The sequence below is a fragment of the Chiloscyllium plagiosum genome, chromosome 12 (assembly GCF_004010195.1).
Source record: "Chiloscyllium plagiosum isolate BGI_BamShark_2017 chromosome 12, ASM401019v2, whole genome shotgun sequence".
NCBI classification, from domain to species: domain Eukaryota; kingdom Metazoa; phylum Chordata; class Chondrichthyes; order Orectolobiformes; family Hemiscylliidae; genus Chiloscyllium; species Chiloscyllium plagiosum.
In genome coordinates this window covers 16,261,847-16,285,905 of record NC_057721.1, presented here as the reverse complement: position 1 = coordinate 16,285,905, position 24,059 = coordinate 16,261,847, and the positions used below count along the sequence as shown (strand labels likewise).

Below are 24,059 nucleotides of genomic sequence, written 5' to 3'. Positions count from 1 at the left end.
GTGTGAAAGTAAGAGAATGCATCCACTTTGTGCTAAGCAGAATGTATTCCTATCTCCCTTGCATTTTCTGTAAACCATCAGTCCTGGATATGCTGCTACTCAGTTTTTCAGTTTAACTCTTCATCTTCCCAATTCACATCACCCTAACCCCCAAGCCTGAGATCTGCGCTTAGACATGCCAATATTATGCTGCATTGACAATCCCTCCTGGTTAAGCCAGAGTAATGACACCCACTCCCACAGTTACCAATGGCCTCCAATGCTCTATTGCCTCCCATTCTTTTAAGCTTAGTTGCCCCTATTCACAATTATTTTCTCTGCTGCATCTCAGCATGCTGCCTTCAATTCCCACAATTGACTACCCTACCATTCCACTGCAACAGTGGAAGTTCTGATAATCCAGCTCCCTCTAATGGGTGGCCAGACCTCTAATTGATCTCTGCAGTTCCCCAACTGACCTGCAACTAATCCATGCATTGGTATACTGAAATATTGCCATGGCCTGCATCCCTGACCTAACTGCTTAGATCAAGAATGGACTATGCTGTTGTCTGACTGGAAAAACCACCTGACTTACAGGCACTGCCCCTTGGCTCTGCTTAGACTTTGAGACATAGACTGTGCTTCAATTAAATAGCTGTGTATTTTTCATGCACACTGCTGGCATGTGCTGCAGGCATGACACTAATATAGTATAGGCGAAAGTGTGGACTATAGATGCTGGAGATCAGAGTTGAGAGTGTGGTGCTGGAAAAGAACAGCAGGTCAGAGGAGCAGGAGAGTCGATGTTTCAGTTAAAAGCCCTTCATCAAGAATGAGTAGTATGTAGTATTGGTATATATCATATATCAAAATATGACACCCCCCCTCCAATAGGACTGATGATTGCTGGCAAGCTGCCTGATTTTATGTCTGTGCGCAAAGCCAAGCATTGTTGAATTGTAAGTTCAGAATGAGATAATTTGCAGAAAAGCAAGGCAAGGCAGAAATTCTGTGAGCATCCAAGTAGATGCAATGAGAGTGAGCACTAAGATTGCAAGCTAAGAGCCCTGAGATGCAGCCTGTTGGTGCAGGAAATGTGCATAAAATGATCCTGGCAACAGTATTACAACAAAAGGTGCCAATGAGCTCCAAGCTACAATATTAAAGTTGTGAATTGTATGTGGGTTAGAGACGTGAGATGATGTGGTGAGGTTAATGTATATCCAATGATGTCTTTTGTGAATTGGGAGTGGAGGCAGCCACTGCCCATGGAACTGATCGTGAGATGTGGAGAAATGCTCATCAGGACAGAGGTCCAGAGGGAAAGATTTCCAGCATCTACAGTATTTTGCTACTATTAAAGGCCCGGAGGAGCATGCGGTAAATTAGAACCACCAGGTTTAAAAATTCATATCAGGAATTGTTGCCTTCTAGCTTCCCTCCACTGTCTGGGCAAATAGCAAACTGCAGACAAGTAAGATTAGATTAAGTGCATGCAAATAGGCCTGCTACTGCTCACCAGGAAAAATCTCATTTTGCTCTTAATGCCTTGGGTGGCAAATCAGACTTTTTTTTTCTCAACATCAAGAATCTTATTTTCATAATCTCTCCACATTTTCCTTGCTATTGCCTATGTTCTGGTGCCAAGAAGATCCTGCTCAATGTTTCTGTTGCAGCACAGCAAAATTCTGCACTCTGACTTCACTTCAAGTGACAACTGGAGGTTGTTGGATGAGGACCGTCTCTGACATGCTGACAGGAGTTGAAGGAGATGACTTGAACTTTGCTGATGTTCAGCTGGAGAAAGCTTTGACTCATTAGTTGTGGTGATAGGCAGGCAATGAGTTTTTTTTGTCTGAACATGTCTAGAAACAGATCCTAAGCACTGCCATATAATATTGCCAATTCTAACCTAAAGTAATTATGAAGAGAGGGCCAAGGATGGCTTAGTCTATTATGGCAGTATACCTGGAGGTGGACTGCAAAAGGCAACACTTTGAATGAGAACATTGTCATCAACTGTGTTGAAAACTGCAGAGAACTTGAGAAGAGGTATTAAGGCCATGATTGCACACGATATTTATTGAAATGATATCAGTACCGTGAGTTGAACTGAAGATTGGGATCCTGCTTTGCTGGTTTGTAGGTGGTGAAATGAATATTTCAGTTGCAGATAACCAAAAGTAAAAGCAACCTCAAATGGGTCTTGGAGTGGTTGGGAAAGTTGACTGCTGTCAGAAATGTAAACATGATTGGAGTTGGGGTTTGTCTTATTTGTTGCTCCTTGCAGTACAGACTGTACCTTATTTATTCATGTTCTGTATTTCATTAAAACTTTGGAGCTGTAGCAGCAGCAAATTTACAATGTAAAGATGCCAATTCTGGTATTCCCTTCTATTTTGGTCTCTCATTGCTGTACTAACAACTCACCATTTTCTTTCTTACAGTTGATAAATTTCAAATGATTGATGAAGAATATGCAGCATTTCATCCAACAAATTTACAAGAGGACTTCTGGGAAACTAAACTCCTTGCATATCGTAAACAAATAGAAGAACAGCTTCAAGAAGAGATGCGGCAAGAGGTCGAACATCATATTCTTTAGTGATTGTTATTATCATTTAGTTGCTCAATTGCTGTTTTATTCAATAACTTTTTAAATCACCTAACATATTTAATTTTCTCGGTATTTGACCACAAGAGGACCTTAATGAAATTCAGTGGACAGTAATAATTACCCTGTGAATTTGAATAGTTTGTAACAGGTGCTGCAGTTTACTGATGGCATCCATTGCTGCACAGTTCCAATATTATCAGCATCCATTATAAAACTAGATTTAGAAGGTAAGGTAAAGTCACCATAGTCCTAGTGAACCATGGGGCTGCTCTCTCACTAGAGTGATGATTAGTGGTGGTGTTATCTGAGGGTCAACATTCCTCAGCTGAGCAGAGAGGTTGAGAAGGAGGTTTCTTCATGGTAACCTCAGCTGATGAGGAAATTAAATCCATGCTGTCGATATTACTCTGCATTGAAAGCCAATCATCCAGCTATGAGTTGGTAAAACAGGATTGTAGTATTCTTGTGTGAACCATGACTTTGTACCTGTGTTACTCCTGTTGATATGCCAGGTAGGATTTTACTAGAGCCGATTCTTTTTATTTTTGCACTGATTTTAGTCCAGCATTATCCTATACACATAGAATTAAAAGTTTGTTGTCATAAGAATAAAATATATTTTCTTTTTTTAATATATTTGAGAGTTGTCTCTAAATATGCATTGCCGTGGCACCTGAATGTAATATCATTCTACTTGATGGTGCCGAAGATATGGTGTACAAATTTGGGAAGAGGCTGACTGACATAAGAGTTTGATTCTGAAAGTTCCCTTCAAATCTAATGTATTCCAGAACCCCATTACCAAAATTCTCTTCCACTCCCAGGCTTACTTGGAGAATTCCCAGACTCCAATGTTCCTTAGTCCCAAATGCTGCTCCCTAAACCAAATCTTCTGTCCAAATGTGCCGAGGATCACTCCCATGATAAAAGTGCTGTGCTCCTGAAACCTTGACAATTTAGCATTTCATTGATCCTGCTTAAAACAGAAATGCAAACATGAATACTTGAACCCAGTACTGCCTGCCCTGAAAAGTCCTTCCTAGTGTGAGTTTGCATTTCCACCTGATACAGCAATGCTTCTGTTATCTCCTGTAACATAACCTATTCATGGATATTGTGGAATTAAAGAATCCAACACACATTTACCATAGTTATTATATACTGTGTTCCTCAGACTAGATTTAGGATAATATGAAACTATTAGACTACAACAGAGGAGCTTGCTTCTAATAGCACTCCAGTAGAGTATAATTGAAGTAATCAGAGGTATGATGGGCTATGAAATCTTTGTACCCTCAGATTACATGTTATGCAGTGATGATATCAAGAGCACATCTCTGAAAGAAATGCTGACAAACTGACTATAAGACACAATGCAATGCTTCCTACATTTCAGCCTGTCCTAAAGTTGATAAATTAGTATTCCTGATTGATTGCCATCTCTTCACAGTTGCTTTCCATAGTTTGTTTGAATGCTTTGTATCATATTTGAAAGAAAATTATCCACAGAACTTGTGATATTAGTAATTGCACAAGTTCTGCTGAATTATAATACACTTGTTGATTTTTAAAAATTGGCTTTGGTTGCTTTTTCTTGAAGATTTATCTTGCATAAGAAACTTAACTAGTTCTTTTGATCATGATAGTTGCAACACTTCAAGGATCTGGAATTGGCTAAGGTTCGGATTCAGGAGAAAGAGCTTTCACAGAAGCATATAGAAGAGATCAGATTGAAGCTAGACAAAATGTACCAGAAAAAGTCTGAGACATTGATTACAAGAGAGAAGAATGCCATTGAGAGACTTCAGAAACAGCAGGAGGTAGGTTCAGATACACTCAGAATGATAATGCATTCAGCAGCTGTGCAGTGAGTTGATGGATGAATCATAGCTTCTACAAGTACTGGTATGTGTCAGGAATAATGCAGGAGTTTACAAGTTTGACATGGAAACTGCCTGAATTAATTCTGTACTGATGGATGAAACAAAACTGGAAGTCTGAAAATACTAGCTTCTCCTTTAAAGTATTAATTGCACTAAAAATGGCATTTTTACTTCATCCTTTTATTCTTCATGAACATTTCAGTTTCATTGTTATATAATTTTTCCAACATAGAACTTTCAAACATTATCTATAGCATGATTCATACTTTTCAACAATATATATATATATAAAGTAGCACTGCATGCAGAAACAAAAGCTAAGAATCGAAAGCCGTTTGCTTTTTTTTGAAATATTGTGAACAGATGCTGTAGAAGTCTTTATCTTGCCACTTGTTGGGGCTCTTTATTTCAGTCAGGCAGTTTAATCATGGGATAAGTTATTCATCTTTTCCTGTATGGCAATCTGTAAGAGAAGGCTTTATAGTGGCTGGGCAATTCTAGTCACTTGGCCATCCAGGAGAAACAAAACTCTATTGCATAAATTTTCCAGGAAAATGAAGGGAACTAGTTGATGCTCTACTCAAAAGTGTGGCAGTACATGCCATCCACAAGGCTTTCTCTTGTTTGTTTTCCACAATCTTTAGTAGCTGATTGTTAAGGGTAGGACAATGAGCTACCATCTGCCTTCTACAAGGAAGGAATATATATTTAACCAATTTAATGGCAGAATTGTTAGTAAACAGTGGAATGCTTGAATCAGGAAATAAAAGTTATAATAATATCTATAAAGAAAACATATGAGAGGGAAGGAAAAGAATTGCATTTCAAGACACGAAATAGAGACAAAAAATAAAAGTTAAAGCAAGTTATTTTCCATGGATCATGTTGAACAAGTTGATCTCGGGGCTTAAGAAAACTTCCACAAAATATAGGTTGACTTTAGAAGCTGAATGTACAATATGAACCATGTTGTTGTAGATGGTCACTATTTTTGAAATGTGAAAAAAAAACAGTAACTGCAATTTAAAGTATATCAATACAATAATTGAGTGGATTAATTTTGTAAGGATCCCTTTCAACCACAATCAAAACATTTTTAAAATTCAAATTTATTGTCATCAACAGAGTTAATCAAATTATTTCTGAGTCACTTTGATATTGCTGTCATTGTAATGATCTCATTTGGATCAAATTTGGAGCTTTAAGTTTTAGCGAAATCCACTCCCTCCACCCCCTCCAAAAAACAAAACAAAACATCTCATTTTCCATTTATTGAATTGGATATTTTGCATCTTTTGGATCATCAGGTGACAGTTTGTGTATTAGTAGCATTATATGATTTGATCATGATTAGCTTAAATTCCCTACAGTGTGGAAACAGGCCCTTCGGTCCAGCAAGTCCACACTGACTCTCCAACGAATAACCCACCCAGACCCATTTCCCTCTGACTAGTACACCTAACTATGTGTAATTTAGCATGGCCAGTTCACCTGACCTGCACATCTTTGGACTGTGGGAGGAAACCAGAGCACCTGGAGGAAACCCACGTAGATACGGGGAGAATGTGCAAACCGTGAGACGATTGTTGTATACTATCAAATCTCAGCATTCTCTGCACCTGTCAGCTACTCACAGACACATGTGCTATCACAATCTGTCAGGTCAGAAAAGCCCCCTCTCTCTGAAAGTGACCATGCACACTTTCGATTTTGTAACAGATCATAAAGGTGAGACAGTTATGAGTATTGGAGGCAATGTATTGAGATGTGGTAGGCACAATATTTTGAAGGGAGGCAACTCAACATATAAGGAGTGTATGGTGGATGGGTGATGGTGCATTGGAGGACATGGGTTACTGCAGGAAGGGGGGTCGTTGATAGACACAGCCATAGTTTTGATGCTCAGTGCAACATGATAGTTGGCATGATTAAGCTGTAGATATTGTGAGCACTAGGGGAAAAATATCACTCCCTTAGATTAACCCATTCTTAGCCTCATCCTATGTAATTTGGTTCCTCATTGTGTGCTTATGGTTAACATTGAAGTATCGCCATACCACTTATGTACCCATGGAAGCATTTTTCTTTCTGATTTCTCTGCCACGTTGTGTTTGAAGAGTGGCAACACCTAGCAGGCAGTGCTTGACCTGGTGAGCAGCTGAGCTGTAAAAGTGCTTCCAGTGTTGGATACCTCAAGAAGTCCAGCACGTGTGAGTACTTCCACCTCTGCTGAGAAGGGCTTCATACAGGTATGGTGCAGAGCTACTAAAACCAATTTCAGAGAATAGCTTCAAAAACCTTGCCAGAGCTTTGAGAGGAACCCTCCATGAAACTGTCAAAATTAACACTCGGGTGACTTTTGATAAAATTTAGTGCATAACTTTATTTAAAACTTGGTAATCCACATGTATGAAAGTAAGAATTAATCTGCACATTGGTTTGTCACAAAATTGAGTATATATAATATTTACATGACCCTTCTCAGACAAGTTATGTTTCTATTTCAATTATTTTACAGATTGAAGAAAAAGAAATCTATATACAGAGACAAAGTTTACTGAAAGATATTGAAGCAGTGCGAAATAGAGAGGTTGAACTTAGACAACGAATTGAAGCCTTTGAACTGTAAGTAGAAGTGGGAAGTTCGCAAAAGAATAATATTTCTTTATTAGAATTGACTTTATTAAAAAAAAAGTCCCAGAAGAGCATTAATATAGTTGTGCTTTTTCATTTCGGTAATCTAAAATTTTTTGAGCTGCCAATTGTTGATACACCCTTGGACTGGAACATTTGAGTCTGCTTGACTGACTGAAAATCTGTTTGTTATACCTGCTTATTGTTAATGATACCTGCTTCTGAAGGTGGTATGGCAGAGATGGTTGTTCACAAGCAACATAAAGAATATAATGTAGCAGGTAGAAAACAAATATAAAGTGGGAGTCCAAGAATATTAGAACAAAACCAAAATTCTATGGATGCTGGGAAATGTGAAATATAAACAGAAAATGCTGGAAGTACTCACTAGATCTAGTTTTATCTGTGGAGAATGGGAAAGAGCACCGTACTTTTGATCCTGAGTTGGGTAAGCAGAGGTTTCAGCAAACCTGACTCAGGAGAAAATGTCCCAAATGGTCAGTTTATGATTTGGGAAGACTGGGTGCTTAATAGATTTAGGCACACTGCTTCCAGAAAAAGTATGAAAACACCCACAGAGCGCTGAGTGTCAAGGTGGGTGTTTAAAAGATATCCACCCTGTACTCTGGGACTCTGTAATTAAAACATTAAAACAAAAAAACTTACACTCACTCCACTCCCCACACATACTCAGTGCCCTACCCATGTAATCTCATATCCTCCACCTACTCACCCCTCTGAAGTCCCACATGTCTCCATGTCACACTGCCTCTTTCCATTCCCTTGCACTTCTCCATGCCAACCTATGTACCTTTATCCACACCTATAAAAAAACAATGCTATCCATATGTAGTAAAACCCCATAACACAACACAATGCTGACTGGTGATTCCACAACCACCATCTTTTTCTCTTGCCCCCTCCGTGCCAATTCACCCAATATCTACCATGGGTGGACCTTAGACATTTCGAGATGAAAAGTTCTATGCATCTATTACACACTTTATTATATTAAAAATGATAACAGCTCATTCAATACATTTAATTGCTTTTCCGTACTAATTCCTTAAATATTTGTATTCTTTACTCCACATCAAAGACAGCCGATGCCTTAGGAACCATTTGGAGTTTACAGTCCCTTGGGATAATAATAGGTTGTAGAAGCAGTTAACCAGAATAATCGTATAATGATAAACCTCAGGCTTCTGTTAACACGCATCTACTGACTTTGTGAGCATTGGTTACTTTTCAATTGAGAGGTACAGTACAATTATTTTATTCTTAAAAATGTGAACAGCAGTAAATTTAACTGATTCACCAACTTGATGTTCTTGCAGAACATATCCACCTGTTGGGCACGTTACAGTCTTTGGATTAGAATCCAAAATGACCCCGGCAAATGATACCTGATTTCTTAAAGAATTCTAATAGGTGTAAATTTTTTCTTAATTTCTAATAGTCTTGAGTGGTATTTCAGAGATCTGAAAGAGATAAATCGATTTGAGTCAAGGCAGCTGCATTTTAATTGCACTGATGACTCAATTATGGATGTGTGAAACATCTCATGTCCCCAAATGAAAATGATAGATCCAGGTTTTTGGGGTGGGAGTTTCTGAATCTGGACTCTACTATTTTGGCTAGGAAGAGATTTCTTCTGACCTGGCAGAAGTCCTGTAAGAATTACAATGTCAGGTTGATCATCCTTTGATTTCCAATATCTGCTATTTTCTTTTGATATCAGATATGCTTTGCTTCTCCTACAACTTCACTTGAAAAATGTATTAAATGCACAAATTTGCAATACTGACTCACTGCCTAAAATTTTAGGACTTGTCTATTTGTGCGAAAGTGAGTTTTTTAACTGCCTGATGATCCATAATTATTTCCAAACGCGCGCTCTCATCTGAAAGTTTACTTTTACATGTGTTTATTCAGATTTTAATCATGTCAATATGTATTCCCATTTCGACAAAAGTAAAAATGAGTTTCCTGTTCCATTTCAAAAAATAAACAGCTAAGCAAAATGGCTAGATTTTCCTATTAGTAATGAATAAACATCTTCATTGCGATAGCACATTTTATTTTGTAAGATCTTGCATTATAATTTGCAGTTATTAAAAAAGAAAAAAAGTGGAGCCCTTTACAGATTTCTGGGGCCTTAAAAAATCAGTATTGCCTATAGTTCGTTATCAAGTATTAGTTTTGCTGCTGTCATTTGTTAGTCTCCTCTATATGTTACCCCCCGACTTACTAGAAGTATTTTTTTAAAACTATAATTGCTACTAGTAGAAATGTGCAATTGGTATAAATTGACTCTGACTCTGAGTTGAGGCAAATATTTGTATTAATTTATGCCCATTAATGAAGTTACCCTTCTAAATATCCTGCTCAAACTCATTATTGACTTTCGGTGGAATGTTACTCATGCCCCCCTACACATTAACAGCACAGAGGTGGAATGAGTGGAGATTGTGAAACTCCTGGGACTGGTCATCAACAGCAAGCTTTCTTCGACTCTTCATGCGGATGCACTGATTGCAAAGGCCCAACAATGTCTCTTCTTCCTCAGGCAGCTGAGGAAATTTGGCATGACAACAAATACCCTTGCCAACATTTATAGGTGTGCCATCAAGAACATTCTGCCTGGATGTATCACTACCTGGTATGGCAACTGTGCCATTCAGGTTCGGAGACAGTTACAGAGAGTGGTGAACTTGGTCCGGACAATCACAAAGTCCAACCTCTCAACTGTGGTGGAAAGGAAAGGCCGCCAGCATTTTCAAAGATCCGTCCCACCCTGGCTTTTCTACAACCTCTACTATCGGGGAGAAGGTACAGAAGCCTGAACACACGCACCAGCCGGTTTCGAAACAGTTTCTACCCTACTGTCGTTGGAATACTGAATGGACTCTCAAACTCTTAGCATTCGCCTGTACCTGTATTTTTGGTTTGCTGCTGTTTACCTATTATTTACTTATCTATTTTGTTTAACTATGTGATCTGCCTGTTTTGTTCGCAAGACAAAGCTTTTCACTGTGCCTCGTACACGTGACAATGAATTCAATTCAATTCAAGATTACGTTTTCATTTTGTGCAAAATCATGAGCACGGAACTATAATGATTTGCTAAAATATGCGATAGCTAACCTTTCGCACTTCTGACTTTGGCTTGTACGGATAATTACAAATTACATATCCAGTTTACCATTCTACCAAGTTAATTATTTTCATTTATAAGTAAGATTGAGTCAAGTAATTTACAAAATAAAAAATAGTGCATTTTAGGTATGTGTTGTATTTAACTATTAATTTTTAAAATATATGTTATGAGTTATTAGACTGCAGAATAGCACATCATGACATTGTACTCCTGAGAGTATGTATGAATTGGGTTCAGGTACAGATTTTCTTAACGATTTGTCTGTCATGTCAGGACTCAGGATTTGCATGACCAAAAGAACAAGAGTTTAGAGGAGGATCTCCGGAGACGGGAGCTTGCAGTGAAAAATATTGAGGAGACTTACGAGCAGAAGCTGAAAAATGAACTGTGCAGGTAAACCATGCATGATACAAGGACACAGTTAAATCAAAGAACATATATACCTTCAATGTGTAGCAACTGTGATACAAAGTTACAAACTCTCTTCCTATTTTATGTTTTTAATGCAACTATTTTGCTTAGAATACCAATGTTCTAATGCTGTGTTATGACCAAGTGAGAAAGAGGTTTCTGTTCCCTTTCTAACTCCCTCAGGTTGAGGTCACACCTTAAGGTTTTTTCAGCCTACAGTTATCACTTCACTCAAGACTTAGTTCATAGGAAAAAAAGAAAATTACCAATCTTTTCTTAAGTAAAAGGTGAACTTTATTATTTGCTAACCTCAAAGGAAAGAACTAAAAGCACAACATCAAACAAATGTAGTAAGTTTAAAAAGGGAGAGTATTTGGTACGCACAGAAAGAATAAAGGTGACATGGTTTAATTTTTTTTTAAAGAGTTCTTAAATTGTTGTGATTGAATCTGAGACCGTGGCTGTTTAGTGGTGTATTGTATTCTTAGCAGTAGTGAAATTTGTAGAATCTCTAGTTTTTGGTGAATGCATGTTTCACCAACTTGCCTCTTCAATCATTTTGGCCTTCAACATGATGGGAATGAAATTACGAGAGACAAAATTTCCAGTACAAAATCAAAACTTGCTGGAAATACTCAGCAGGATCTGGCAGCATCTGTGGAGAGAAAGCAGAGTTAATATTTCAGATTCAGTGATACTTTTTCAGAACTGATTGTAGCTGAAAAAGAGTGGTACATATGCAGAAGATTCCTTCGTTTGCTCGGCTTTTTTTTTGTCTCTGGGCTCCATCTCTATCTGTCGTTTACTCCTTCCTCCTTCCTCCTTCCTCCATCTCATCTTCAGCATATATACTAACCTTTTTCCAGCTACAGTCAGTTCTGAAGAAGTGTCACTGGATGTTAATTCTGCTTTCTCTTCACAGATGCTGCCAGACCTGAATTTTTCCAGCAATTTCTGATTTTGTTTTGATTCACAGCATCAGCCGTTTGTTTTTTTTTGTTCAGTGCCTTCCAGTCTTTGCTGTTAATAATTGGTTTTATTTCTCTCTCGCCTGCTGCTAAAAGCAGCTGTTGAAATATGATTAATTGTGTATATATCTAACTCCATTGTTTTTTATAGGCCGGCTAACTGGCTGGTTAGGCATTTATCTCCTATTATGTGAAGGTATTGTATAAGTTTTGATTAAAATGAAAAAAACCTTTGTCTCTTGATGCCTAATTCAGTTGCCTAGTTTCGATATTTTCAAACAAAATTGTAACTTGAAGGCATACAGCTTAATTTATTCTGCATGGATTTCTTAAAGCTTGCTGCAGTCTGTTGTCAGGTGACAACTATTGCCATTTAGGTCCCTGTTTTTTCCTTTTGAAAAACATTTCAGTTCATGAACGGCCTCAGATATAACAATCAGTTGGAAGTTGAAACTTGATTTTTACCAAGGTTGTAACAGTTGCATGGCAGCCCTCTAATATAGGGGAAAGTGAGGACTGCAGATGCTGGAAAAGCACAGCAGGTTGGGCAGCGTCTGAGGAGCAGAAGAGTCTATGTTTTGGGCATGTGCCCGAAACATCGACTCTCCTGCTCCTCAGATGCTGCCTGACCTGCTGTGCTTTTCAAGCACCACACTTTTCAACCATCCAATGTAGTGTACCATGAGAATGCCCAAAGAATTTTTTTTTGAAAAAGAGCATATTCCTAAATGCCTCATTATTTTTGTAAATAAGGATTTACTTCAGTAGAATTCTTTTTGGTACAGTGATAAGATTTTCTTTATTGAAATATTTTACACTGGCAAGTTGGTGCATCATTTTGTGCAACTCGATCATGCGAATTTAAATAGATGTTTCAAGGAAATATTTATCACAGTCTTTGCATCACATGTATCATCATGCATTTGAGAAACGCATGTTCTTTTTTGGATTAAGTCCTGATGTGGCTTTCTCTATAAATTTATGATGTGCTGAGCAAGAGGGGCTAGAAAGACGTCAAGTTTGAGCCTTGATCATTGCAGCTGGGTTGATTTGAGCTGAGATGGCAAGGCTTTGGGGTCCCTGATGTAGAAAAGGGTGATGTTGAAGCAAAATGTCTGTTCCTTATCACTCTTTAATGATTTTGTATTGAAAATGCCGTTTCAACATTAGGTGAGGACATGCTTGGTTGTAGTGCCTCTCTACAATTGAATTGCTACTTCTATTCTCTGCCTGTGTTTACACAAGTTGTGATTAAAGGTTAATATACTGAATGGCTGTTGGTACCTGTGGAAACAAATCACAGTAAGGAGACAGAAGTGGTGTATGTGCTTTTGCTAATATTTGCTGTTCAAATTATTATATACACCTATCTCTTTTTACAAAGTTTAATTTAAAGGTGTGTTGACAGGAACACACCAGAATTTGAGTTTTGGTTATATGTGAATCACTTCTAAATTTTATTTTCATTTAATTCCTTTGTTCTTTCACATTTCTGGCTCATCTGATCTTTAATAATAAATGTGAAAGTGACCTTTGCTAGAAAAATGTCATGACTACAAATGTTTGTATTTCTGTATTATATTGATAGGCTTGTCTAACTTTTGAGAGTCTTCAACCTTCCTTTTTGTAAGTAAGATTTAACATTTATTCCATTTAAATTTGGTTTTATTGTGCTATCTAAAATAATTCAATCTTCTGCATAGGTATCAACTGGAACTACAGGAAGAGCATCGTAAAAGAATGGAAAAGGTTGTAGCAAACGAGAAGAGAGTTGAAGGTCTGTTTTATAAGTTTGCAACTTTATTACACTTTACAGGATTTACAATATTGCACATCTGTGTAGATTCTGTATAAATACCACACCATCTATATGAACAAGAGAATTCTAATATTCTTACAAATAAGTTTCTTGTTTGAAAAATATGATTAAGCACAGAATGCACAGTGTGTGACATATCGATCTGGCTAGACCATTTACAGGAGAAAGCTGTTGCTTAATTTTTGAAAACATTTAGAGTGCCTTTGGTCTTGAATTGAGCTGCCCTTTTAAAGGCATAATAATATGGAAGTATCTAGCTTGTCAATTTTACCTCTTTGTTGAAGTCATATTCAAATCTGATCTAACCAACTTTGGTGAAAAACAATTAATTGCTGAACTACAATTTCTTTTACCTTTTTTGACCACTTATTTTCTTCAATCAAAATCAAGAGCTGTAGCTTTTGGGCTATTTATACTTGCAATCACTGGTTGTTTTATCCAGGTTTTATACAAAATAACTTTTTTGCTGTTTTACAATGTGATCCATTTTATCAACACCTCAATGAATCTTTGCATCTATATTATCACATTGCACATAATAAATGAGGAAATTTTAATACAAAAAATTGAGTAGGTTTGGGGCAAGTAGGAATTTTTATTTAAAATTGAAATTTCAATCCAGGCCTCAATCTGCACGCTGTCTCTTAAAACTGGAAATCAGGAATGAACAAGTAACTAATCTGCTTATAGTAAGTGGATTAGGTTGCATACCTTCATCTTGTTTTTATTTTTAATTGATTTTGCAGAGATTTCTTGCATTCCCAAAGGAGATACTAGGGGCTGAACCTGTAAGATTTATAGCATTTATAACACTATTTGTGGACCAAAAGATGCACAAGGCAAAGAGAAATCCTTTTCTATTCATGGGCATCTGCCTTTGTAATTGCCTACACCAAACTTGGATGTTTTATATTTAATTTGATATTGCTGTTGCAGCCCCCACAATAGGTACATTTTTTTATTGTTCTTTCGTTTCTTTGTGGATGCCTGCTCACTCTTGGTTGCCTTTCTTATCAGGAGACTTCTTGCCTCTGCATAGTCACTGAATATTACATGCTCCTGCCAAATGTGTATTTGACAAGGAGGCATGTAATATAGGGACATGGGTAGCTCACCGTCTTTGCACCCACTTTTGAGCTCACTCCCATAATGCAGATTTGTACCAATATTGGCAGCTTAGTCACTATTTGTGAATATGCAATTGAAGGTCAATATGAAGCTTGTAATTTGATTGGTGTGGGCAGCTGGGCAAAAGTGGAATTCACAGATTTCACAGGGAAAAGGAGATTATTATAATTGGAGGGTGTTCTTTTCCCATTGGAGAGACTGCTTGAGAAGTTGGCACTCTCTACTTCCTTTCTACCACCATGTTTTTAAAATAAACATGCTCTCCACATCCCCCAGCCTCCTCGTCCCTCTGAGTTGTCAAAAATAAACCCTCAACATAAAGCCCCCAAGGATCATGGCGACTCCTGCATGGGTCTGTTTGATGTCTTCGTGGGGTTACTACAGATCTCTGGTACTTAAGGAGTTGATGGCCAGTATGATCAAAAAGACTTCCAAATATGCATATTCGATGCTTAACCTAGGTGGAAGTCAAATAAATTGTTCTTAACAAGCTTTTTTAATATTGTAAGTAAGCTTTGAATGTTGTGATTACTGCTTAATTTTTATTTTGATAAGTTCTTCACCAGTGCAACCAGGTTAACCAGGGCGAATCATATATGTACAATGTCTTAAGCTGGGATGTGAATATGCTATTCTTACAATGAAAATTTATCATCTGAAAGGTTTCCTGTAGTAACGATATGAGATAACAAATACTAACACCTAGATAGCTGTTTAAATACATTTTAAAGATAAAAAAAAATTGAAATTGAACATATAAGGTAACAGAAACATTATAGTATAAGTCACCAACGGATGATTTCCCTCAACAGTGGAGGCAGCTCGACTGCACGAGGAGTCTGTTATTATTCATTCCAAAAGAGAGGAACTGCAAGAAGCTCGTGTTGAAGTTAAGAAGATGGAGGTAAACTGTTTAGAATAGTCACATGGTACTACAGAAGTTGAGTATTTCTGAAAAACAGATGCTGTTGTGGCATTTTGTTTTATACTGAACAGGTCAGAATTACAAGAATACCAGATGTTGGAATGAATACCAATTTATACTGCATGAAAAGTGACTGCATGAAATATGGAGCCTCTCAAAAGCATGAGTGTGTTATATTGTGAGCCCCACTGATAATCTTAAATTGAGCGTTAATGTTCTTTGTGATGCAGTTAGTGTTGTTTAATAAGTGTTTAATAAGGGTGGCACAGTGGTTAGCACTGCTGCCTCACAGCACCAGAGACCCGGGTTCAATTCCCGCCTCAGGCGACTGACTGTGTGGAGTTTGCACGTTCTCCCCGTGTCTGCGTGGGTTTCCTCCCACAGTCCAAAAATGTGCAGGTCAGGTGAATTGGCCATGCTAAATTGCCCGTAGTGTTAGGTAAGGGGTAAATGTAGGGGCATGGGTGGGTTGCTCTTCGGCGGGTTGGTGTGGACTTGTTGGGCAGAAGGGCCTGTTTCCACGCTGTAATGTAATCTAATCTAATCTAAAAAGTGTTGTCTGGTTGCAGAACCATATCAGCATTAGTCACTGAGTTCTGAGTGTTGCAAAAAAGAGTTGGTTGAGTATTGTCAATCCTCTGACGGTTGTGAATAGTTGATGGGATATGCTATTTGGAATGTGACATACAGTATACATAGCTTCTTCATAATCAGAAGAACGTTTTGACTTGAAGGCAATGTCCTGTTAGAGGAGAATACCATTTGTGTGTCTACTATTACGCAGCAGTATGGATCATCTAGCTTCACCTGTTCCTGAAATCTTTGAAGCACCTTTACTGGGTTATCTAGGGTAGTCTGGCTAGTTTTCAGAGCAGAAAATGACAGCCTTGGGCCTATTCATGAGTTTGCACTTTATGTAGCAACTCTTGATCTGATCAGAGTACCGATTATTCTACAGGACAATTTTGTACTGAAAAATGTGATCCTAATGGAAGTGTGATAGAATGATAATTAAAGTAGTATCACAAGTGAAATAAAGAGGAGGCCAAAAACTGATTACCCTCTCTGCTTTTCAGAAACCTGATTTATGTCAGATATAACCAAGTTAAGTAAGTAGGCAAAACCTGGCAGATGGAACATAATATAGGAAAATGTGAGGTTAATGTGCATTGACAGGAAGAATAGAGGAACTGAATATTGTTTAAATAGAAAACAAAAACTGCAGAAAAGCTACAGAACAAGAGGATTTGCAGTTCTTGTCCACGAATCACAAAGAGCTATCATTCAAGTTCAGCAGGTAATAGGGAAGGACAATGGAATGTTGACCTTTACTTCAAAGGGAAAGCAATACAAGGCAGGAGTCGGATCATAGCTTGAATACTGTGAAGAGTTCTTGAGCCCCATAACTAGGGAAAGATACACCTTCTGTTCTGCTACATGTGTGTTTCTTCAACTCGAATTGCCTTTAACACAATTGAAGAATTTAGACTTACTTGTAAAATGCGAACTTCCCTTACTTGTATTGGCTATAATGCAGTTCTGGCCCCATTAGCCTAAATAGCACGGTTGTTACACAGTTTTCTTATAACTCCAGATCGCATGAGTGTGGAACTGTCACGTTATATCAGAACCAAGTGTTCTGGCATTGGAGACACTTCAAACAAGGTTTACTGAGGTGATACCAGGTATGAAGGAATTGTCTTATGAGAAGACGTTGTGTAGGTTTGGCCTGTACTCGTTATAGAAGAATGAGAGGTGGTCTTATTGAAACATGCAATATTTTTTAGGTACTTAACAGGACATATGTGGAAGGATTGTTTGCCCTTGTGGAAAAGTCTTGGACCAGTGGGCATAATCTCAAAATGAGCGGTCATATGTTTAAGACATGACGAGGAACTTCTTTAAATGAATAGTATATCCGTGGAATTCTTTATCGAAAAGGGCTATCAAGGCTGCATTGTTAAGTACGTTCAAGACTGAAACATTTTTAATGATTATAGAATCAAGGGTGTTGGGGATAAGGCAGGAAAATGGAATGAGGATTATCAGATCAGCTATTATCTCATTTGAGGAGGATTCTGGGAGTCGAAGATGGAGGATGGGAAAAACGTCTGGCTATAATAGCTGCTCCTTTTTTGAGGTATTTAGGTATAGGAGGTGATTTCCTCGAATTCTAGGAGCAGCAAATACTGCTGATATGCTGTTGCATTGTTTTGGAACTTTGGGAAAAAAAGTCAATACAACAGCACTTTTAAAAGAGAGAAGAACAGACAAAGGAAGCACATGGTGAGGTCATTGCAGGAGAGAGAGAGAGAAAGAAACCATATTGCTAACTAACAGAGTTAGCAGTTACTCCCTTTCCTGTTGAATTCACATATCACTGGACATCGGAGTGGATCTGGGCAAAATTAAAAAACGGTGAAATTCACAACTAATCTTGAAGGAACCTGTTTGGAGAGGTCACAGCACAGAAACAGATAAGTGGACGTTTTAAGCGCGGGTTTAAAATAAATCTGCAGTAGTGAGTAGAGTGGGTTCTTTCTTTATTATGTTTTATTGAGCTATGTCTCTTGATTAAACTTAAAATATAAGCCATATGTATTAATTTAACCTGGAGCAGTGTTTTGTAGAGGATTAAGATGGTGTTATTTTCTGGGTCTGTAGATTGAAAGAAGCAAAACGGGCCCAAAGTAGAGTGATATGCTCTGCTTGTTAGATGTGGGCGTTTACGGGTTACTGTGGATTATTTCTGCAATAAATGCTGTTGGTTGTGAATCCTGTCATTCGAATGGATCGGTTGGAGAGGCAGTTAGAAGCAATGAGAAATTTACAAGAGCAAGGGGGTGTTATAGGAAGGGAGAAAAGTCACAGATACAGTCACGTAGATGGGTTAACTCCATGAAAGGTAAGAGAGGTAGTGCAGGAGTCTTCTGTGGCTATCCCCATTTCAAACAAGTATACTGTTATGGAAAATGTAGGGGGTGATGGATTCTCAGGGGAACGTAGCACGAACAATCAACTTTCTGATATTGAGACTGGCTTTAATGTAATGAGAGATAAGTCAGATTCCAAGTGATCGATTGTCTTTGGGGACTGTCCAGTCTGAGGTACAGACAGACATTTCTATGGCCAGCAGTGATAAATCAGAATGGTGTGTTGCTTCCCTGGTGCCACGATCAAGGATGTCTCTGAGAGGGACCAGCAGTAGGTCATTGTACACATTGGAACTAACGACATAGTTAGGGAAATGGTTGAGATTCTGAAGGGTGATTAGAGAGAGTTAGGCAGGAATTTAAAAAAAGAGGTCCTCTAGAGTAGTAATATCTGGATTACTCCTTACTAGTTACTTACGAGCTAGTGAGGGCAGAAATAGGAGGATAGAGCAGATGAATGCGTGGCTAAGGAGCTGGTATATGGAAGAAGGATTCTTATTTTTGAATCATTGGAAGCTGTTTTGGTGTAGAAGTGACCTGCACAAGATGGACGGATTACACCTGAATTGGAAGGGGACTAATATACTGGCAGGGAGATTTGCAAGAGCTGCTCAGGAGGATTTAAACTAGTAAGGTGGGGGGCTGGGACCCATGGAGATAGTGAGGAAAGAGATCAATCTGAGACTGGTACAGTTGAGAGCAAAAGCGAGTCAAACAGTCAGGGCAGGCAGGGACAAAGCAGAAAACAAGGTAGGACTGATAAATTAAACTGCATTTATTTCAAGAGGCAGATTAACTCAGGGCATGGTTAGGAACATGGGACTGGGACATCATAGCAATTGTAGAAGCATGGCTCAGGGATGGACAGGATTGGCAGCTTAATGTTCCAGGACACAGATGCTACAGGAAGGATAGAAAGGTAGGCAAGAGAGGAGGGGGAGCGGCGTTTTTGGTAAGGGATAGCATTACAGCTGTAATGAAGGAGGACATTCCTGGAAATACATCCAGGGAAGTTATTTGGGTGTAACTGAGAAATAAGAAAGGGATGATCACCTTATTGGGATTGTATTATAGACTCCCAAATAGTCAGCGGGAAATTGAGAAACAAACTTGGAAGGAGATCTCACTTATCTGTAAGAATAATAGGGTGGTTATGGTAGGGGATTTTAACTTTCCAAACATAGATTGGGACTGCCACAGTGTTAAGGGTTTAGATGGAGAGGAATTTAAGTGTGTACAAGAAAATTTTCTGATTCAGTATGTGGATGTACTGACTAGAGAAGGTGCAAAACTTTATCTACTCTTGGGAAATAAGGCAGGGCAGGTGACTGAGGTGTCAGTGGGGGAGCACTTTGGCAACAGCGACCATAATTCTATTAGTTTTAAAATAGAGATGGAAAAGAATAGACCAAATCTAAAAGTTGAAGTTCTAAATTGGAGAAAGGCCAATTTTGACGGTATTAGGCAAGAACTTTCAAAAGGTGATTGGATGCAGATGTTCGCAGGTAAAGGGATGATGGGAAAATGGGAAGCCTTCAGAAATGAGATAACGAGAGTCCAGAGAAAGTATATTCTCCTTAGGGTGAAAGGAAAAGATGGTAGGTATAGGGAATGCTAGATGACTAAAGAAATTGAGGTTTTGGTTAAGAAAAAGAAGGAAGCATATGTCGGGTACAGACAGGATAGATCGAGTGAATCCTTAGAGTATAAAGGCAGCAGGAGTATACTTAAGAGGGAAATCAGGAGAGCAAAAAGGGGACATGCGATAGCTTTGGCAAATAGAGTTAAAGAGAATCCAAAGGGTTTTTACAAATACATTAAGGACAAAAGGGTAACTTGGGAGAGAATAAGGCCCCTCAAAGATCAGAGCTGAAAATGTGTTGCTGGAAAAGCGCAGCAGGTCAGGCAGCATCCAGGGAACAGGAGAATCAACGTTTCGGGCATAAGCCCTTCTTCAGGAATAAGCCCTGAAGAAGGGCTTATTCCTGAAGATGCCCGAAACGTTGATTCTCCTGTTCCCTGGATGCTGCCTGACCTGCTGCGCTTTTTCAGCATTACATTTTCAGCTCTGATCTCCAGCATCTGCAGACCTCACTTTCTCCCCTCAAAGATCAACAAGGCGGCCTTTGTCTGGAGCCACAGGAGATGGGGGAGAGGGTAAATGAGTATTTTGCATCAGTGTTTACTGTGGAAAAGGATATGGAAGATATAGAATGTAGGAAAGTAGATGATGACATCTTGAAAAATGTCCACATTACAGAGGAGGAAGTGCTGGATGTCTTGAAACACATAAAAGTGGATAAATCCCCAGGACCTGATCAGGTGTACCCTAGAACTCTCTGGGAAGCTAAGGAGGTGATTGTTGGGCTTGTTACTGAGATATTTGTATCATCGATAGTCACAGGTGAGGTGCCGGAAGACTGGAGGTTAGCTAATGTGGTGCCACTGTTTAAGAAAGGTAGTAAGGACAAGCTAGGGAACTATAGACCAGTGAGCCTGACGTCAGTGGTGGGCAAGTTGTTGGAGGGAATCCTGAGGGACAGGATGTACATGTATTTGGAAAGGATAGGACAGATTAGGGATAGTCAACATGGCTTTGTGCATGGGAAATCATGTCTCACAAACTTGATTGTGTTTTATTTTTTCCCCATGTGAGTTTGGTTAGCAAGGTTAGATCTCATGGGATACGTGGAGAACTAGCCATTTGGATACAGAACTGGCTCAAAGGTAGAAGATAGAGGGTGGTGGTGGAGGGTTGTTTTTCAGACTGGAGGCCTGTGACCAGTGGAGTGCCACAAGGATCGGTGCTGGGTCCACTACTTTTCATAATTTATATAAATGATTTGGATGTGAACGCAAGAGGTATAGTTAGTAAGTTTGCAGATGATACCAAAATTTGAGGTGTAGTCAATAGCAAAGAAGGTTATCTCGGATTACACCAGGATCTCGATCAGATGGGCCAGTGGGCTGAGAAGTGGCAGATGGAGTTTAATTTAGATAAATGTGAGGTGCTGCATTTTGGGAAAGCAAATCTTAGCAGGACTTATACACTTAATGGCAAGGTCCTAGGGAGTGTTGCTGAACAAAGAGACCTTGGAGTGCAGGTTCATAGCTCCTTGAAAGTGGAGTTGCAGGTAGGAATGGTAGTGAAGGAGGTGTTTGGTATTCTTTCCTTTATTGTTCAGAGTATTGAGTACAGGAGTTGGGAGGTCATGTTGCAGCTGTACAGGACATTGGTTAGACCACTTGGAATATTGCGTGCATTTCTGATCTTCTTTTTATCGGAAAGATGTTGTGGAACATGAAAAGGTTCAGATAAGATTGACAAGGATGTTGCTCGGGTTGGAGGATTTGAGCTCTTAGGAGAGGTTGAATAGGCTGGGGCTGTTTTCCCTGGAGCATCGGAGGTTGAGGGGTGATCTTATAAAGATTTACAAAATTATGAGGGGCATGGATAGGGTAAGTAGACTCTATGAGTAGCCTCAGAGACTTGATGAGCTGATTGGCCTTTCTCTGCATCTATGTCTCATGGTCTAATTGTCCTAGCTTAGCTTTGAGTCCAATGTAAAATAAAAGCAGCTTGAAATGGAAAATGCTCTTAGTTTTTCATCGCAATTTAAATGATGTCCCAGGTAAACCATGAGAATACTGGAGAAACTCTGCAAGTCTGACATCTGTGGAGAGAGAAATGAGTTTTATTTTTGAGTTTGATATGACTTTTTAACACTGTTGTTCTCTCTCCAGGTGATGCCTGACATGCTGAGTTTCTCCAGCATTCTTTTTGTTTCCGATTTTCAGCATCTACAATATTTTACTTTTTGTTTACGTGAAATGATGTCCCTCCTAGGACAGTCTAAGATGAGCTTGAAACTATTAAGAACTGCAGATTTTTATTTTGTATTTATTCAAGGGATGTAGTCATCACTGATAATGTTAGTATTTATTGTTCTTGAGAAGGTGGTGGTGAGCCAGCTTCTTAACCCAGTGCAAAGTGCATGGAGAAGACATCTCCACAGTGCTATTCCAGAGGGAGAGAATTCTCGGATTTTGATCCAGCAATGAGAAAGGGACAGTGATGTGTTTCCACGTAAGGATGGTGAAGGATTAGGAGGGGTGCTTTCAGGTAGTGATGTCCCCAAATGCCTCCTGGCCTTTTCTGTCTGTACAGTGAAGGCCTGTAGTCTGAAGTTACAGTTGAAAAAGACTTAAGTTCCCATAGTTAATCTCCTAAATGAACGCACTGTGGTCATGGAGGTGGAGGGAATGAACATTTAAGTTGATGATGGTGTGCTGATTAAACTTTATTGTGGCTGGTGTAGAGCCTATTTATGTTGTTGGAGCTGAATTGATCCTTAAAAAGTCGATATATAGAGGAGAAAGTCTCTGATCTATTTGTGCTGGACTATTTAGGTTTCTGGACTATGTTGATAACCAGGGATTCTGCGAATATTATAATGTCACGGGTAGGTGGTCAAACCTTTTTTTTTTTTGGAGACGTTCGTTGTTGGCATTTGGGTGACTTGAATGGTATCATTTATCGGTTCATGCTTGAATGTTATCCAGGTCATGCTGGTTGTGTACACAGACTGCTCCATTGTCTGCGAAGCTGCAAGTAGAACTGAACATTGCATTAACGGTAAACTTCACACTTTTTAAAAAAAAACAAAGTTGAGAAGATTTTTGATACAGCTGAAGGTCGTTGGGGACAGCACACTGCTTCGACGAACTCCTATAGCAGTGTCCTGCAGCAGAGATGATTGACTTCCAAAAAGCATGACTGTCTTTGTTTATGCTACACTATGACTCCAGCCATGTGAAAGTATTCTCACATTCCCATTGACTCAATTTTATGAGGGCATCTTGAGGCCACTCTAAGTCAAATGTTGCCTTAATGCCAACTTTTGTCATACCTCTGTCAAGGCTGCAATGAAATGTCAATCCATTTGGTCTCTGCAGAACTGTAACTAAATCATTTCTTGGTGAATAAATACTGCTTAATCACACTATTAATGGCTCGTCCTATTATTATTATTATTGGGGCGGCAAGATGGCTCAGTGGTTAGCACTGTTGCCTCAGCGCCAGGGACCTGGGTTCAATTCCACCCTCTGGTGACTGTGTGGAGTTTGCACATTCTCCCCGTGTGTGCGTGGGTTTCCTCTGGGTGCTCCGGTTTCCTCCCGCAGTCCGATGATGTGCAGGTCCGGTGAATTGGCCTTGATAAATTACCCATAGTGTTAGGTACATTAGTCAGAGGGAAAATGGGTCTAGGTGGGCTACTCTTCAGAGGGTCAGTGTGGACTTGTTAGGCTGAAGGGCCTGTTTCCATACTGTAGGGAATCTCATCTAATCTAATTATGGAAAGAGATTGATGGAGCAATAATTGGTTGGTTTGATTTTGTCCTTTTTTAGACAGTAGAAACTTGGATAATTTTGGATTTTATCAGATAAATGTCAGTAAAGTAAACACAGTGGAACAGCTTTGTTAGAACTGTGGTTAGACCTGGAGCAGAGATCTTCTGAAATATGGGCTGGATTTTTTTTGGGACCATTACCTTGCTGTATTTGGTGTGCCAAGCCAGATGTTGGCTGAAAATGTGT

General features: G+C 39.0%; 1 protein-coding gene across 2 annotated transcripts in view; it reads left to right on the top strand.

Moving 5' to 3' along the window:
• ofd1 (OFD1 centriole and centriolar satellite protein) overlaps positions 1 to 24,059 on the top strand; it is a 96,357-nt gene that overhangs the window by 23,033 nt on the left and 49,265 nt on the right. For both annotated transcript variants that reach the window (XM_043700577.1, XM_043700576.1), the window contains exons 7-12: positions 2,430 to 2,566; positions 4,246 to 4,419; positions 7,001 to 7,107; positions 10,550 to 10,669; positions 13,359 to 13,432; positions 15,415 to 15,506. In XM_043700577.1, the coding sequence (XP_043556512.1) occupies positions 2,430 to 2,566; positions 4,246 to 4,419; positions 7,001 to 7,107; positions 10,550 to 10,669; positions 13,359 to 13,432; positions 15,415 to 15,506 (704 nt within the window). The remainder of the gene's footprint in view (positions 1 to 2,429; positions 2,567 to 4,245; positions 4,420 to 7,000; positions 7,108 to 10,549; positions 10,670 to 13,358; positions 13,433 to 15,414; positions 15,507 to 24,059) is intronic.